The 18994-nt window shown below is 42.3% G+C and overlaps 1 protein-coding gene across 2 annotated transcripts in view; it reads left to right on the top strand.

The window, feature by feature from the left end:
* The window catches only part of map4l (microtubule associated protein 4 like), a 108114-nt gene that overhangs the window by 11826 nt on the left and 77294 nt on the right, over positions 1-18994 (top strand). For both annotated transcript variants that reach the window (XM_056421154.1, XM_056421155.1), the window contains exon 2: positions 9824-10023. In XM_056421154.1, the coding sequence (XP_056277129.1) occupies positions 9834-10023 (190 nt within the window). In that variant the 5' untranslated portion in view covers positions 9824-9833. The remainder of the gene's footprint in view (positions 1-9823; positions 10024-18994) is intronic.

Raw genomic sequence — 18994 nt, forward strand, 5'->3', positions numbered from 1 at the left:
TATTCTTCAATAGTTATGAATAAAGAAAAAATTGGTCTCCAGCAGAAGGGGCACTTTTCTCATCCAGGGCAAAAGGGGAGGAGCTTGAGCACCACTAGGGGTCTATCTGTGCCTGGTGTCCAGTGTACACTCGTATAGTATCTATACAGTACAAGTAAACTTGATTTGAGGGCATTGTACACGTGTCTGATTACCTTTGCATTGAAAATGTGGAAGGTTATGTTTTGATCGCCGTGTATTTATTTATTTGTATGGGTGTTATTCGCATAACTCAAAAAGTATTAAACCGAATCGCATGAAATTTGGTGGGATGATCCGGGGACCATTTGATTAGATTTTGGGATCGATTGGGTCAAAGGTCAAGGTCAAGGTCATGAAAAGGTCAACATCTTCTTTTTACCATAGCGCGGCCAATTTTTTATCCAATTGGCATGCAACTAATGCCAAAATGTTCATAATTCAATGCCCGATCTTGTGATATGTGAAGGTATGCGCTCTACCGAGTGCCCGTTCTAGTTCCTATTTGAAACTATTGATGTGAAAGTTGTTGAACTGACTGGGCTCCACATGCGGTACCAGTTCTACGCGCCTCCATACAGATCTGCAGCCTTGTGTTACCATCACATCGTAGGTTTTGCCCAAGGAAACGTTGAGCAAAGGACGTTGACTTAGTTTGTTTCCTTTCCAAAGGACACTTACAGCCTCGAGCTGCTTCCATCTGCATCCTTTTTTGCGTCCTTTCTTGTGTCCTTTGTCTCTCCTCCCACTCTCTCCTTTCGAAAATAGACCACGCCAAGTGCTTTTGCTTTGAGACCGTGGCAGTGTGAGGAGAGACGGGGAAAAGTCCTGCGTTGAATTCTGACTTCATGCGAATGTACTCAGAGTAATCAGAGTAACTCATTGTGCTGAGTGGCCCATTCAGATTAATGTTTGTTTGTTGGATTGTTGGACAGTTTAACGTTAATCTTCACAGAGAGATATAATGTTGCAGTGTTTACACTGTAAACAACCGATCAGTGTTGAAACCAACAGGAGAGCTAGTCACGTTAGCAGCACCGCTAACGGCCAGCGAACCAAGATTCAGTTACATCATGATGCGTTCAGGCTCTGCTCTGTGAAAATTATTTTTGGGCGAAGGTAAATTATAACATTATCGTGATGTGTTTATGTGTAATTTATTTAAATGTAGTTTTTTTAGTGGGTTTTTTTTTAACAAAGTTATTAGAGTTGAATTATGAGCTGTTTAATATTATTGACACTAGCTCTAAACAGATTATATCATCAATATCATTAAGACTACAGCAAGATTTGTTTTAATCCATAAAAATACAATGTTTTATTTCCACATAATTTCAATTGGGTGTTTTTCTGGAGACAAAACCCATTATAGATGACTATAACGAACAGTAAAAGGATAACATTTAGAATAGTTGATGGTTTATTGGCCTCAGAGGTGTTTAAATGATAAATGGTCTGGGTCCTTGTAGACCAGCTGCTATAATCAAACAACACATAGTTCTATATCTGTTAATATGGAGAATGAATGATCATCAATTAGTATCGATGGCAAAAACAATAGTTTGGTAAATGACTCAAACTAAATGTTTCTTTTGTCAATCCCCAACATTTTAATTTGAATTGTGCGGCGAACCCATCTCTCCAGACTAGCGGCTGCATTAAGTATGTAACCGTCCCGACAACCTTGTCAACACCTCTTAAGTCATTAAACCATCAAACATTCTAAATGTTACACCTTTACTTTGCTATAATCCATCTAAAGTGTTTTATTTCTTTATAAAAACACAACTCAATTTAAACGCATGTTGTCATTGTCAGTTGTATTGATGTATTATAATCTGCTTTGAGTTCAGTGTAAACAGCTTATAATTAATCTATTATATATAGCTCTGTCCTTCAAACAGACATATTTATTTAAGTATCTCACCTACAATATATTTTATAATAACATTATAATTTACATTCGCCTCAAGTACTCATTTTCACTGAACAGACCCTGAACGCATCATAACTGAACTGAATTCAAGCACCGATTGGTTGTTCACAAAGTCACATGATCAGAGATTGGAGACGAGAAAAAATTCAACGGTGTCCTGATCACATATTTGACTAAATATCGGAGGATAATGATCGTCATTATGGTTATCCAGATCCCATGAAGCAACATGTTTTCGACTAAATTGAATAACAAGCACCTGCTAACTCAAATGTCTCTGACAATCTGAATTGATAAGACTTATGGGGAATACCCCAATGTAGTTCACTCAGACTTGTCTTATGACTGTATTTGTGTGCATACACATAGTCAGTGTACAGATGGACATGTGTTACATGTTTACCTTCGCATTGAAAATGCGGAAGGTTATGTTTTGATCGCCGTGTATTTATTTATTTATTCATTATTTATTTGTATGCGAGTTATTCGCATAACTAAAAAGTATTAAACCGAATCGCATGAAATTTGGTGGGATGATTGGTTATTATCCGGGGACCATTTGATTAGATTTTGGGATCGATCGGGTCAAAGGTCACGGTCATGAAAAGGTCAAAATCTTCTTTTTACCAAAGCACAGTCAATTTGTATCCAATTGGCATGCAACTAATGCCAACATGTTCATAATTCAATGCCCAATCTTGTGATATGCGAAGGTATGCGCTCTACCGAGTGCCCGTTCTAGTTTTGTACTGCGATAGTTCACTTGAAACATGTTTAGTTAAGTGAGGAAACACTTGTGGTGTATTTAATTCCCACATGAGAGAACGTAACTATGTGGTCCCTTCATATGGACCGTCATGATAACTCATTCCTGCAGCCATCTATTGAAAAAAAACCTTTAACCACATTCCTATGTTTGGTCACCTTCACTCGCGGTCTTCATCTCGTCTCCTTCCCTTGAACGCCTCTCGCTTTGAAAACACGAGCACTGAGCCACATCTGACAGATCTGCCCCGTTAGTCATCGTTGGCCGACTGTCTGCAGCTCTCGCTCACGCACCAACGCCACGTGTGTGTGTGTGTGTGTGTGTGTGTGTGTGTGGATACGTCGACACAGTGTGTTGTCAGCAGTAATTGAAACTGCCGCTCATCAGAGAAACGCCCGCCGTCGTAGTTTGTTCCCTGTCAAGTGAGAGACGGCGAGAAGCTGCTGAGTCACCATGGCAACTTGGCCCGGCAGCCATGACAGGTTTTTTTGTGTTAGTTCCGGCCCAGGTGGCGCGTTCGCTTTTATTTCCCCCTTTTGTCCTGCATGGACTTCTCTCCTGTCACTCATCCACGTCTGACATGTCCATCGTCCAATCAGACAGCAGCGCTGCCGTCCAGCGTCACACCTGTGTTGTAAAGAGACAGGAGAAGGAGAACATCGTACTTCCCGTCGCCACGATTCAATCAGGAAGACGGCAAACGAGAACAGTTCCTGAAGCTGGACGAGACAAGTCGACACATGGATTACGAGCCGACTAAATGGGGTCAACATGTTGTATCTAGCTGCTATACGTCACATGACATACAGGGGGCAGCACACCATTCAACTGAAGTCGGGCCCTGAACCTTTAACTCACTGAATTTATTGAGGGTATTTTGTATTTTATTCAGTCAATCATTGCAATTCAATACAATATTATTCTATAAATATACAAAACGGAAAGACTGAAAAGGTATCTGTGGAAGCAAAAATGCTGATATATTCCTATCCGAAATGATTATTTTTAAATTAATAAATATTTAATATAAAATAAAGAAAAAGCATGAAGAAAAGTAATAATTATATATATATATACACATACATATATATACAAATATATATATCTACAAAGATATATATATATATACATACACATATACATCTTCCATATACATACCTCTCAATCACACTTATAACCATCAAAAATGGTTTTATAAATAATCCTTTTGAAAACCAAAATCAGTCCGATAATCCATATATCCGTCCTCTATATCTATGTTTATGTTTCACACCAACCACACCTCTTGGTAGTTTCCCTCCGAGCTTCTCATCCTCGTGGCCTCAGTCACGACCTCAGCACATTACGCTTCGTCTGATTGGTGTCCGGCGTCAGCAGCTTTATGGGAGAGCTCAGCACTCACTGTCACGTTGCAGTGCCGCTGGTTTTAGAGGTGACGGGTTGAACTCCTCCGTATCGTCTTACAGATGAGCGTTTTGAACCTTTCAAGAGATCCCGCTGTAAACGCGTACATTTAAGGTGGAACGTAGGAGACGAGATCACACAAACTGCATTTAAAAAGAAGACTTCTCTCTTTTCTCTCCTGGACTGCAGACATTCCAGATAATTAAAAAATATGATGCAGCTTAAAGGCCATTTGCTCAGTATTCAGTTCTTCAGTACTCAACATATTCCGTTCCTCTAATTTCTTCACACCCCTAATGAAAGTGAATATTCCACCAACACTCCTGTGCATCTGCAGCCGTGCATTAGCGTGAAAAGCCGGCGGTGCCCACAGCCGCCCTCCTTCAGTCCTTACACCACCTTCCTGAAAAGGTCATCGCTGCCACATGTGACATCCGAGCCCTCCGTAAAGTTTCAAAGTAGGAGTGTTTCTCCCTCCAACCAAAGCCTGGGTTTACTTCCTCTTCATCTGAGAGTGCATCTCTTCCTCATCAGGTCTTAGCAAGCAGCAGACCAATGCAGGCCCACAGTCCCACTGCGCACCAATGCAGGCCCACAGTCTCAAAAGGGACAGTGTGATTTAAAGTAAGAGTGATATAAAGGGACAGAGTGATTTAAAGGGACAGTCTGATTTAAAGGGACACTGATTTAAAGGGACAGTGTGATTTAAATGGACAGTCTGATTTAAAGGGACACTGATTTAAAGGGACAGTGTGATTTAATAATAGAATTTAGAAATTATGAGATACCCACGAGACCTGGAGGAGAATTTGTGACAATGGAAACAATTTTCTTACGTACGAACTAAAGTCATAACAAGTGTATGAGGATGTGTATTTAATACGTATGTGAATCTTACCTGTCACATTATTTTCCCCATACATGTTGGGTTCCTGCTATCAGACAGGAGGAGTGTGTGGGACGGTTATGGAGATTAATTTAGATGACGGTTCATGTTCTCTCACACACACGCATGAGCACATAAATATCAACCAAATCTCTCTTGTGTTTCCATGGAACAGTTATGTGTTTGATGTCCTGCCAATCAGTGTGTGTGTGTGTGTGTGTGTGTGTGTGTCTGCTTGCATGAGAGCAGTCGGTTTGGGAGGATGAGATGATTATGTAGCAGAAGGCTGTGTACAAAGAGGGAGAGGTGGCGGGTGCTTGAGCAAGGGATTGTGGGTACAGATATAGTTTTTAATCCCCCAGAGTGCAACAGCTGTCTGCCCCCAACAACCATCATTGTCATCGTCATCACCATTTCATCATCATCTCACTCCCGTCTCCCAAAAACACACACACACACACACACACACACACACACACACACACACCTTTTCAGTGAACAGTTACATCGTGGTGCTTCTGTTTAAAATGCTTAGAAAGTTAACGTTGCATTGCGATTGGCCGTAGTGACATACTGTATCTGCTTCCAAGCTGCATTGATGCATTTCTTTTGTCCACTTGGGGGCAATAAAAAAACCTGAAAACACAAAACTGATATTGAAACGATCGCATTGGGTTCAAATACACGCTTGTTACCTGACTCGGGCTATTAGTTCAGGTGGTGCCAGTGACCCTAGGACTAACGGGAGGCAGAATGGGGAAGAGAAAACAATCAACGGCGGCTCCAGGCCACTGAATATTCCGCTTTATGAAGCCTCTCCAATGGAGTGATGAATATTGCAGAATAATACGCTCAAGAGGGCAATCCCTCTATTTGGGATTGGTTCATTTTTCGAACTGGAGCGGAGGAATTATTCAGTGTGTGTGTGTGTGTGTTGGAGGGAGAAAGAGCGAGCGCGGTGCGATTACAAAACAAACTGTGTTAAAGCATTTCAGGAAGAATAATTTGTTGGACAAAATATATCTGAGAGAAATATGAGACAATGAAATAAAGTCCGAGAGAGAAACCAGTGAAAGCTGTTCAAGAGTGAGAAACACAACGTGAATGTGTGTGTGTGTTCATTTGTGTGTGTGTGTGTTCATTTGTGTGTGTGTAAACAATGGCCCACAGTTCCGCTCCCTACTGTGTGTCCTCACACTGGCTGCTATACCAGCCCGTGTGTATGTGTGTGTGTGTGCGTTCTTGTACATCTATCTTTGTGGGGACCAGTCTCATTAGTGTTTCTCACAGCCCAAGATGACGTCCTCAAATGTCTTGTGTTGTCCACCGCAGCAGACGTTTATGAAAGTGGTTGGCCATTAATCCGATAGATGATAAGATAGATAGATATATACTTTATTAATCCCCAAGGGGAAATTAGTTCTCTGCATTTAACCCATCCTTAGTTATTAAGGAGCAGTGGGCTGCAGTGATGCGCCCGGGAAGCAACTGGGGGTTCAGTGCCTTGCTCAAGGACACTTCGACTTGCAACTAATGGGGAGAGCCGGGATCGAACCGACAACCTTGGGGTTGCAGGACGACCCCCTTACCCCACTGAGCTACAGCCGCCCCAAATAGATAGTTGGCAAATGACCAATCGATATTTTCATCTGACTTTCTTGTAAAGTGAAGATATTTTAACAGGTCCTCATTTCCTTCAAAGGGAAAGTTAAAGGGCTCCGACTTGGATGTAAGGTTCCGGTCAGAGTGAGACTCAGTTTAGGGTTAAAGGTCAGACATTTAGTTGTTAAGGTTAGTGAAAGGAGCCAGGGACTGCAGTATTTCAATGAGTGTCCTCGCAAATAGAATAGATAATAGATAGAAGTACAGGCAACATTTGTGTGTGCGGGTGTGTGTTTGTGTGTGTGTGTGTGTGTGTGTGTGTGTGTGTGTGTGTGTGTGTGTGTGTGTGTGTGTGTGGTACAGTTGCAAGACAATGGCAGCTTGTTTTCTGGCCGGTGGATGGAGGGACAAGCAGAAACAGTTTATTGAGGGTTGTTGGGACATCGTTGAGCGGACGGAGCAAAACATGAATCCCAGACATGCTCCATCTCCATGCATCGCTATGGTAACCGATGCAGGGTTGGTTCAGTGAAACCTTTCCACCAGTGTCCGATATGAAATGATGATGAAAACTGTGCATGCACTAAACCGATTTATTTGCCGACCTGACGCTTTTTACTTTTGTATAAATCTATTCCACAGCCTTAATCCTTCTAAACTCTTGTCAGACGCAACATTTCATGCCACCGTGACATCACAAAACACTCTTTTTTGGCCATAACACAATCATTCATATGCTAATTCACCAACAAATGATAGGAGCGGTGTGTGACCAGTGGCGGCTGGTGATTTTTTTGGGGGGGGGGGGCGCAGTTGGGCGACGCGGTTTAAATAGCACTCAACAATGAGAAGAAAAGAGGTTTTGAGTAGAATATTGTAAAAAACAAAGCTTTATTTAAAGAACACACTGTGCTCAACACTGTCCAACACACTGTAACTTTGGGGATGAGAGGTTCAGAGCAGCTTTAAGAAACATTGGGCTGGGTTTCAGAGGTTTGCAAAATAAAAGAGTTTCACCCTCACATGAAAGAGGTTCAGAGCAGATGTTACAGATGTGGAACGGGCATGGAAGAAGTCGGCTCAGATGGTGGATTTTCCCAGCACTTATTTATTCTGCAGAAGACAACAGAACACACACATTAGCCTTCTGATCTGTCTCTGCACTTCCACTTCCCTCAGCAATATAAAACCATTGTCCATGGAAGACAGGACCACATTAAATATAAATAATAACAATTCTCATCAAAACCCATTACATGTAACATACAAGGGGAAAACAGAGACCCCTAATGGACAAAATAAATAACTACATGAGCTAGAGTCATTTCAGCAGAAACAGCGAAAATTCTAACTTTGAACAAAAGGGAAACACATCCCTGCAAAAGACAACAGAACACACACATTTGCCTTCTGATCTGTCTCTGCACTTCCACTTCCTATACACGCAAAACAACACAATTTACACAAGGAAAATATACGTCGGGGCGACCAGATGTAGCTAAACAAACGTTGCCAAAGTGGCTCAATGAGACCGCCACCAAACGTATATGTTGACGGTCTAAATGACACGACAGCTGGACGCCGTGATCGTATTAGCGACCATTACTGTATGTAACATAAACGGTTAATTTTTATTAAAGAATATAGCCAAAATAGTGCTACATCGTTTTTCACTCAACTCACCCTCAGCAATATGAAACCATTGTGAGCAGGGTTGCCAGGTCTGTGTGACAAAACCAGCCTAATGGCCAATCAAAACCAGCCCAATATCAGAACTCAAAATATGCCCGTGCCAAACCATATGCACTGCTTTTAAAGTCCAACAGCATTGCTATCATTGCCAAATGTATTGTAATATCTACAAAGTAACAACATATGTTTAGTTTGCCAGCATTAAAAGCAGGTTTCCCTAAACAGTTATTTCACCTAGGTCCTAAAATGGCCTTGTGTAATTAGATACAGTATATTATCATAAATAAAATGTGTGTAGCCTACGTGCTGATCTGGAGTCAGTTTGGTAGGATTTGGGCATGAATAAATTATTTCATTTAAAATATGGATTTTTATTTAAAGATATTCATGTAATTTGCATGCAAAATAGGTCTACCCGAACCAACGGACAACAAATTCAACCCGCGGCAACACTTCAAAAGTAGCCCGATTCCGCGGGAAAACCGCGGACCTGGCAACACTGCTCTATGGGCTGAGGGAACATACGGGTCTCTGATCTGCCGAATAGTCCACGTGACGTGACCAGTGGCCATGGCGCACATTTTTGTGACCCAAGATTCACGTTTCATCCGCCAATGAGAAGCCGTCCTTGCCGAAACGACTGAAATGTTTTCTCGATGCCGTACACACACATTGGGCCGGTGTCTTGAAGAAGGGGAGGGGCTTCTCTCCGTGATAATGGCGATATATTATATTTTTTCACATTAACTTAAGTGGTTGTTGACAGGCTGACGGTCTCCCACACACATTTAGCGCGTCAACACGGTATATTTACTATTTAAATGATTTGGCATATAATGTTTTTTGACAGGATTTTTTTTTTTTTTTTTTCATCTTAAAATTTTAAGAGGGGCGGCGCCCTAGCGCCCTCTATGGACGAACCGCCACTGTGTGACGCACAGCAAAACTCTGGCACCCGGTGTTTTCAGTGTCAGTCAACACGCTGGCGGCATCTTAACGGCCAATCGGCGAGGATATATCACCGCCCGGTTACACTGGATGATTTGGTGCATGACTTTAGAACCACGAGTCATCTGTTTCCATTAAGGGTTCATGCGTATCGTTAAAGATAATAAAACCCCAACAGAACGTGTTCACGACTCCCGTTAGATGTGTTGTTTTAATGCTCTACTGATCTGGACCCCTTTGTGTTGAGAGGGATTGGCGTGATTGGTGCGGCCCGACCTCGTGTTTTCGTTCCTCGGTAGATTGATGGTCTTTTTCTAACTCAGAACGTGTACAACCCATTCAACCACTTATATTGACTTCCACATATTTAATTCATATTCAAGCTTCGACTCTTAATCACTAACGGCGGATGAACTGGGCTTGTATAAAGCGTGGCGGGCTCAGTCACGTACGTATCGTGAACGTTATGAAGGAGTTAGGGTTGTATCGATGACGGCAGTTGGGAGGAAGACAAAAAGCACCGGATAGTAAACGCCCCTCCCCCCCCCCCCCCTTATTTTTTTCTCTTCAGCAACAGGACGATGGACCTGAGCCTGCGAGACGCTCTGGGCGGGTGCGGAGGCGGGGTCCCGGGCGGGGCCCCCGCCGAGGCCCTGCTGAAGAGAGACTTCGTGGCCTCGCTGGAGAAGGAGAGCTACGACGACCAGGTGGGAGAGACGGTCTCCAAGAGCGACTACCGGCCCTTACTGGACGGGAAGGACGGCAAGAGCGGTGAGTCTCCGATCGGATGGGGGGGGGGGGGGCGTCTCTGGAGGAGGGTAGAGTCCATAGTGGCTGGTAGACATTGAGTCAAATGGATATTTTCCCATCACTGGGCTTGAGTTTAGGTCGTCTGGGTGAGATTGTGAAGTTTCAAGAGGGTAAACGGACCGCGGTGATGACCGGTTAAAGTTCTGTCCGCTCCCCGTCTTCATTTGTTCTGATCTGATCTGAGATCCAATCCAAACCGTGAGCTTCATGATGCGTTCAGCGCCACAACGCTCCAATTTCAGAACCCGCTATCGGGTCTGACGACGTTTTTTAGCTAACCCGAGCTATTTCAGACTATTGTTCCCCGAGTAGCCAATCAGACGAGCTGATACCGAGCGGCGTCTTCGTCAGACAGCGGCGTGGTATGGACCAGGGGGCTCCGCCTCTTCTGCTTTCAACACTGTTTATCTGCATGCAACCAAAGGCAGCTCCAACGCTATTGGTCGGTAGCCCAAAGGGACGACAACCGGACTTCAAATGGAAACCAAAACGCTTCCCGTACCAAAACTTTGTCCCGAGAATATAGTTATAGAGATTAAACTTCAACCGACCCACCAAATAAACTGTAATTATCTACAGTCTTGTAGGTTTGACATGTTATAGATCTGTTATCCCCGGGGCGTTAATCGTACAGCTTGGTTTTACATGCGGCTTCAAATAAAACACTCAGTTCTCCCATCAGAGGATGGGTCCTCACCGAGGATCGTCATATGAACAATTATTATAACACAGCCGTCTTATTGATGTTAATTTCCCAATGCGCCGCTTTAAGAGAGCCTTTTGTTTCAGAGACACGATGTGTGAATAATTAATGTTGTTTTCTACAATGTAGGTTACTGCATATGAAACGCATTGCAGCCACTGAAGTGGTCCTCACAACGCTAGGAATGTACGTGTGTGTGTGTGTGTGTGTGTGTGTGTGTGTGAGTGTGTGTGTGTGTGTGTGCTTCGGAGATTAAGAGTGTAATTGCCTGGACACTTTTCTAGCCCTGTCTAGACTTAAATTAGCCGACTGTCTCTTTCTGTCGTCTTCTCTTTATTTTTCCAACCTTCTTCCGACTCATTATATCTATATTTTCTTTTACTCTATTGATTTTGTCTAATGATATATATTTGCTATATATAGTTTTTCTCTCTCTATTCCGCCCGTCCCCTCTTCTCGTCTCTCTCTCCCCGTCTTTGTTCCGCTGTGTCAGCTGGAGACGGTGCTGTGTTAGCATCATTAGCATCAACACACACACACACACAGTTATCAGCCAGCGGCACAGCCCGGTCCAGTGGGCTGAGTGGAAACCTGACTATCTTGTCAGTACCGTCCACCGCTGGAGGAACTCTAACCCACGACACGTCTGGGCGTGTTGGGAGTTGTGGGATTCACGAGAGACGGAAGACAAACAAAAACTCCAAAAAGAATCGTCAAGCTCAAAGCAGAACTATTTTATTTAAGATTGAGATTGATTCTGACATCATCCGGGGCCGACTCCTCTGGTTGTATAGAAGTCTATGCTTCATGTGTTAAAGCTGCATTCTCTCTCCTGACCACTAGGGGGCGACTCCTCTGGTTGTATAGAAGTCTCTATAGTGACTCTCCTTTTCTCTTGATTTATTCCCCCAGTAAACATTGTAGTGTATGTCTCAATCTCTAGTTTCAAGTCTTCCTTCCTTCCTTCCTTCCTTCCTCCATCCTTTATTTCCTTCCTTCCTCCATTCTTCCTTCCTTCATTCTTTCTTTCTTTCCATCTTTCTTTCTGTTTTTCTTCCTTGCTTATTCCTTCCTTTCTTTCCTTTTTTCTTTTATTTATTTCTTTTTTTCTGCCCTCATTCCTTCCTTCTTTCTTTCCTTCCTTCTTTCTTTCCTTCTTTCTTTCTTTCTGCCTTCATTCCTTCCTTCCTTCTTTCTTTCTTTCTTTCTTCCTTCATTCCTTCCTTCTTTCTTTCTTCCTTCTTTCCTTCCTTCTTTCTGCCTTCCTTCCTTCATTCTTTCTTTTATTTCTGCCTTCCTTCTTCCTTCCTTCCTTCTTTCATTCTTTCTTTTATTTCTGCCTTCCTTCCTTCCTGTCTGTTGACCCGATGCCATGTTCCTTCGTGGCGACCAGAGTTTCCGTAGACGTCCGCGGTGCCACATCAATTTGACATTCATACATCAGTTCATTTCTCTGATATCGCCTCACATGACGCCACAGGCGAGCGGCGGCGCGTGGCGTTCCGAGCCGCTCAGCGCAGACGGCTCGTCTGAGTCGACGTGTTCGTTTTATTCTTTTGATCCTTTATGATAAAACATCCGGCTGTCGTATCGTCTCACGTCGTCCTCGACACGCACAGCTGGCGTGATAACCATCACCCAGAGACACGTCCTCTGGCTGTGTGTGTGTGTGTGTGTGTGTGTGTGTTGGTGCCATATGGGAGCTGCTGTATAGGAGGAAGAAGTCATGTGCTGACAGCAGATGTGTCCAAATGTTTTCAGAACAAAAACCCTCAGTCGAGTGCAGATTACATCACAGATTCACATGTGATAAGATATTCACTCAATGAATTTTGTATTATTTATTTCACAACACATTTATTTAATATAATGCTCTCATATATATACATATTATTATTTATATATATATACATATTATTATTTTTATATATATATATAGAGAGAGAGATTTTATATAAATATATGTGTATATATATAAACATATATACATATATATATATGTATATACATATATATAGATACATATTATTTATATATATATATATAGATACATATATTTCATATTCATATAGATTTTATAAATATGTATATAGATACTGTATATGAGCATTATGTTAGATAAATATGTTGTGAAATAAATAATAAATAAATATTATATATTGCGAAATAAAACAACAAGATAATATATAAAATGCACGAGTCGAGGCAACAGGACCAACAACATGACGTGTGTCACAGCTGCATCCGCTGTCCATTGTTTAGTTGTATATAAAAAATATATATAATTTATATATAAAATATATATATTTTATAGACCCAAAATGTTTTGTTGTCAACATCCTGTCACAATTAAAGCTTAAAGTGTAACAGGTTGCAGCCTCCATTCAGTATAAAAACACAAGTCCTCTGAGGGGGCGGAGATGAGTCCTCTACTGTGTGTCAGTCTGAAGGCAGCTGGTGGACATGAACAATAATGATGTGCTACGCTGAACCCCAGACCGGCGTGTATCTGGTTGGAGGGTACGTGTCCGTGTCAGCATCACTATACGCATCAAGGAGATCTGCCGTCTCCATCTCTGCCAGCTCCTTTTCCTTCCTCCCCTCACACGCTTTGGGCTTTTTCCTCCTCCTCCGTCTCGTCCCTTTACGTCGCCGTGGAAGCCGTGAAGTCGCTGGAGGCCTCAGCAGAGATGCTCCTGAGTCCCGACTGTGTGCACGGACCGGGAAACCCACAGCTCCTCCGTCCTCAGGGCAGAGTCTCAACAGGGCAGTGGCGTAGTTGGTCGCAGGAATTCCACGGTCCGACAACCCTATGAGACGTGAAGTCAAAAGGACTCCGGGGAGAAAGTAGAGTTAGTAACGTGTGATGGAGAGATGAAAATTCATCCCTAAGAAGAGAGAAGAGGAGATAGGTACTCAGTGCATCCTAAACGTCCCCCGGCAGCTATAAGCCTATCGCAGCATATCAAGGGGCTGGACCAGGTGAACCTGATTCAGCCCTAACTATAAGCTCTGTCAAAGAGGAAAGTCTTAAGTCTACTCTTAAATGTTCCCCGTTAAAAGTTTAAAAAGGGGCAGTCGAGGCGTCTTAATGACTGTGATGACCTCATTGTATTGTAATATAAGATATATTTTGCATTACTCTTGTTTAAGGTGAAAATGAAAAGCAGCAAAACAAAGGTAAAGTTGTGCTGCCGTCTGCGTCGTGATGCTATCGAGCTGCTGCTTAGCCACGGGGACACACCGCTGCAGTGTGTGTACTTTCACTGTGTGTGTGTATATGTATATGTGTGTGTGTGGTACAGTCCAAGTCACTGCAGACACATGTGACTGCAGTACAGGAGCATAATTTCCAGAAGCTCCACACACACACACACACACGTGCAGCTCGGGTGAAGTCATCACACACACACACAGACACACACACACTGCCGAAATGGTTTGGACGTGTCTGTGTGAATGTGCTGATTCAGCAGATAAGTGAATGTGATGTAACTGGAGCTTTCACAGCACTAATGAGTCGTAATGTAGGAACAACATAGTAACATCACAGAAGACCGAAGTTCACACCAAAAGACACGTCGTCGAAAACGCGTGAGTTTACTCGCTCGACCATTTGCCGTGTTCACGCCATAAGCGTCGAGACGCTCCGCGTGGGGCGGGGCTTATCTCCGTGTCTCGTCTCCGTAAAGACCGTTATCATCTCCTTCATCCACCAGAATAACTAACCACTAGTTCTGCTTTATATTTGTTGAGGACATCCCACACACTAACGCCCTCGTGTTTGGGTTCATGACATCAATATATATATATATATATATATATTTATACATGACATCACCCGTAGAATCACTCAGCTCGGTCACTTTCACCGATGAAGTTACTGTCACGTCCAAAAGACTTCCAGCGCTACGAGAGCAGAACATCTAAACGCTGTTATTGTGTTCATAACATTATAATATTTAATAAATGTTATTGTGTTCATAACATTATAATATATAATATATGTTATTGTGTTCAAAACATTATAATATATAATAAATGTTATTGTGTTCATAACATTATAATATATAATATATGTTATTGTGTTCATAACATTATAATAAATGTTATTGTGTTCATAACATTATAATATATAATACATGTTATTGTGTTCATAACATTATAATATATAATATATGTTATTGTGTTCATAACACTATGATATATAATAAATGTTATTGTGTTCATAACATTATAATATATGTTATTGTGTTCATAACATTATAATATATAATATATGTTATTGTGTTCATAACACTATGATATATAATAAATGTTATTGTGTTCATAACATTCTAATATATAATATATGTTATTGTGTTCATAACATTCTAATATATAATATATGTTATTGTGTTCATAACATTATAATATATAATAAATGTTATTGTGTTCATAACATTATAATATATAATAAATGTTATTGTGTTCATAACATAATATAATATAATAAATGTTATTGTGTTCATAACATTATAATATATAATATATGTTATTGTGTTCATAACATTATAATATATAATATATGTTATTGTGTTCATAACACTATAATATATAATATATGTTATTGTGTTCATAACATTATAATATATAATATATGTTATTGTATTCATAACACTATGATATATAATAAATGTTATTGTCTTCATAACATTATAATATATAATATATGTTATTGTGTTCATAACATTATAATATATAATAAATGTTATTGTCTTCATAACATTATAATATATAATATATGTTATTGTGTTCATAACATTATAATATATGTTATTGTATTCATAACACTATGATATATAATATATGTTATTGTGTTCATAACATTATAATATATAATATATGTTATTGTGTTCATAACACTATGATATATAATAAATGTTATTGTCTTCATAACATTATAATATATAATACATGTTATTGTGTTCATAACATTATAATATATGATAAATGTTATTGTGTTCATAACATTATAATATATAATAAATGTTATTGTGTTCATAACATAATATATAATATGTGTTATTGTGTTCATAACATTATAATATATAATACATGTTATTGTGTTCATAACATTATAACATATAATAAATGTTATTGTGTTCATAACATAATATATAATATGTGTTATTGTGTTCATAACATTATAATATATAATATATGTTATTGTGTTCATAACATTATAATATATAATGCGTCTATCGCAGCCACACGCGTCTGTACGTTGACTTTTCATAGAATTCGCGAAAAAATCTCGTCGCTTTTGGTGTGAACGCACCTTTACCTGTTCGTCTCCTCGAAGTATAAACACGTCTCCACTTCCCCGTCTTCTTTAAATGAACTTTCCTCTGCACCAATCTCTCTCTTCTTGGACATGTTGGGATTATTTGTCTGATCTTTTTCAACTCTTTTTGTCGGAAGTTAAACGCCGATATGGATAACACTGCTTTCTGGGACGCTGTTCATTTAGGGGTCACAAAATCAACGTGCATTGTGGGAGATTCAGTAATTTCTTTTGACATTTTCAAATGCCGGGGTGGTGACCGGGCCAATCTGTCCGTGAAAAGACCAGAGACAACCGTCATCTGAGTTTCAGTCGGGAACAATGTGTGTTTGTCTTTAACAACTTTCAGATTTCAGTTTGTTAAACGGCGGCTGACTTCTGTTAGAGATGCTGCTCTAGGCTGCTGGGGGACGCTTAGGATACACTGAGCTCCTCTCTCCTCTCCTCTCTCCTTATGGACGCTGAGGATACACTGAGCTCCTCTCTCCTCTCCTCTCTCCTTATGGACGCTGAGGATACACTGAGCTCCTCTCTCCTCTCCTCTCTCCTTATGGACGCTTAGGATACACTGAGCTCCTCTCCTCTCCTCTCTCCTTATGGACGCTGAGGATACACTGAGCTCCTCTCCTCTCTCCTTATGGACGCTTAGGATACACTGAGGTCCTCTCTCCTCTCCTCTCTCCTTATGGATGCTTAGGATACACTGAGCTCCTCTCCTCTCCTCTCTCCTTATGGACGCTGAGGATACACTGCGCTCCTCTCTCTCTCTCTCTCCTTATGGACGTTTAGGATACACTGAGCTCCTCTCTCCACTCCTCTCTCCTTATGGATGTTTAGGATACACTGAGCACCTCTCCTCTCCTCTCTCCTTATGGACGCTGAGGATACACTGAGCTCCTCTCTCCTCTCTCCTTATGGACGCTTAGGATACACTGAGCTCCTCTCTCCTCTCTCTCTCCTTATGGACGCTTAGGATACACTGAGCACCTCTCCTCTCCTCTCTCCTTATGGACGTCTAGGATACACTGAGCACCTCTCTCTCTCTCTCCTCATGGACGCTTAGAATACACTGAGCACCTCTCCTCTCCTCTCTCCTTATGGACGCTTAGGATACACTGAGCATCTCTCTCTCCTCTCTCCTTATGGACGCTTAGGATACACTGAGCTCCTTTCTCCTCCTCTCTCCTTATGGACGTTTAGGATACACTTAGCACCTATCTCCTCTCTTCTCTCCTTATGGACGCTTAGGATACACTGAGCCCTCTCCTCTCCTCTCTCCTTATGCATGTTTAGGTTACACTGAGCTCCTCTCTCCTCTCTCCTTATGGACGTTTAGGATACACTGAGCTCCCCTCTCCTTTCTCCTTATGGACGCTTAGGATACACTGAGCCCTCTCTCTCTCTCTCCTTATGGACGCTTAGGATACACTGAGCTCCTCTCTCCTCTCCTCTCCTCTCTCCTTATGGACGCTTAGGATACACTCAGCTCCTCTCTCCTCTCTCCTTATAGACATTTAGGATACACTGAGCACCTCTCTCCTCTCCTCTCTCCTTATGGACGCTTAGGATACACTGAGCTCCTTTCTCCTATCCTCTCCTCTCTCCTTCCGGAGGAAGCGCTGTGCCAACGGCTGCTTGTTTCAGTAGTGGCGTTTTGCTTTTATTTTATTGTCTTTTTTTGCACTTTTCCTCTCTTTTTCTTTTTCTTTTCTTTCACGTTTGTCTTAGCTACGGTCGGACACTGGACCATAACTACTTTTTTCGATACTTCTACTGTGGCTTTTGTTCACTTTGTCGTGAGTATCGGTGAGCCACAGCAAAACAATGACGGGACCGCGCCTACTGCGTGCTCAGTTGATCGCGCTGTGCAGGCCGGCTTCTGCCTGGAGACAGACCTGTGATCCCGCTGGAGCTACGGAGGAGGGCTCATGTTGCAGATCGGGTGTCAAGCGGAGGGCTAAACGAGGAGATACAAACCCTCGGTACCCGATCATAACGGGAACGTGAGGTCTTTGGCGAATAAGACGGATGAGCTCGGCGCTGGTAATGACCGAGAGGATCTTCCGTGAGAGCAGTCTCTTGTGCTTCACTGAGACGTGGCTGCACGCGACTATCCGGATCACAGCGCCTTTGCCCGGCTTCAGGACTGTTCGGGCTGACAGAGACGCTACACAGAGCGGTAAGAAGAGGGGGCGGATCGCTGTTTATGTGAATGAACGGTGGTGCCATCCGACCATGTGTGCGTGAAGGAGCGCTTCTGTAGCCGAACATTGAACTGTTGGCCGGGATGCGCCGTACTATTTGCCGAGAGTTCACGTCCGCCATTGTGGTTGTCGTAGCCGCCATCAGCTGACGCTGAGGAAGCTGTGGACACCATCCACTCCACTGTGTCTGCTCTGCTGAATCATCAGCCTGGAGCATTCATGGCTATCACTGGTGACTTTAACCACACCACATTGGAAAAAGCTCTGCCAACCTTCCATCAATACATAGACTGCCCAACAAGGAACAATAAACTCTGGACTTGCTGTATGCTAATACTAAGGACGCATACAGCGCCACTGCCCTTCCCCCCCTCGGCAGGTCTGATCATGACCTGGTCCGGCTGACACCCAGGTATGTTCCTCTGGTGAAGAGGCTGCCGGTGACCACCAGGACTGTGAGGAGGTGGCCTCTCTCCTTATGGACGTTTAGGATACACTGAGCTCCTCTCTCCTCTCCTCTCTCCTCTCCTCCTCCTGGACCTCCTATGGACGCCTCCTCTCTCCTCTCTCCTTATGGACGCTTAGGATACACTGAGCTCCTCTCTCCTTATGGACGTTTAGGATACACTGAGCACCTCTCTCCTCTCTCTCCTTATGGACGCTTAGGATACACTGAGCTCCTCTCTCGTCTCCTCTCTC

The sequence above is a fragment of the Pseudoliparis swirei genome, chromosome 8 (genome assembly GCF_029220125.1).
Source record: "Pseudoliparis swirei isolate HS2019 ecotype Mariana Trench chromosome 8, NWPU_hadal_v1, whole genome shotgun sequence".
In the NCBI taxonomy this organism is placed as follows: domain Eukaryota; kingdom Metazoa; phylum Chordata; class Actinopteri; order Perciformes; family Liparidae; genus Pseudoliparis; species Pseudoliparis swirei.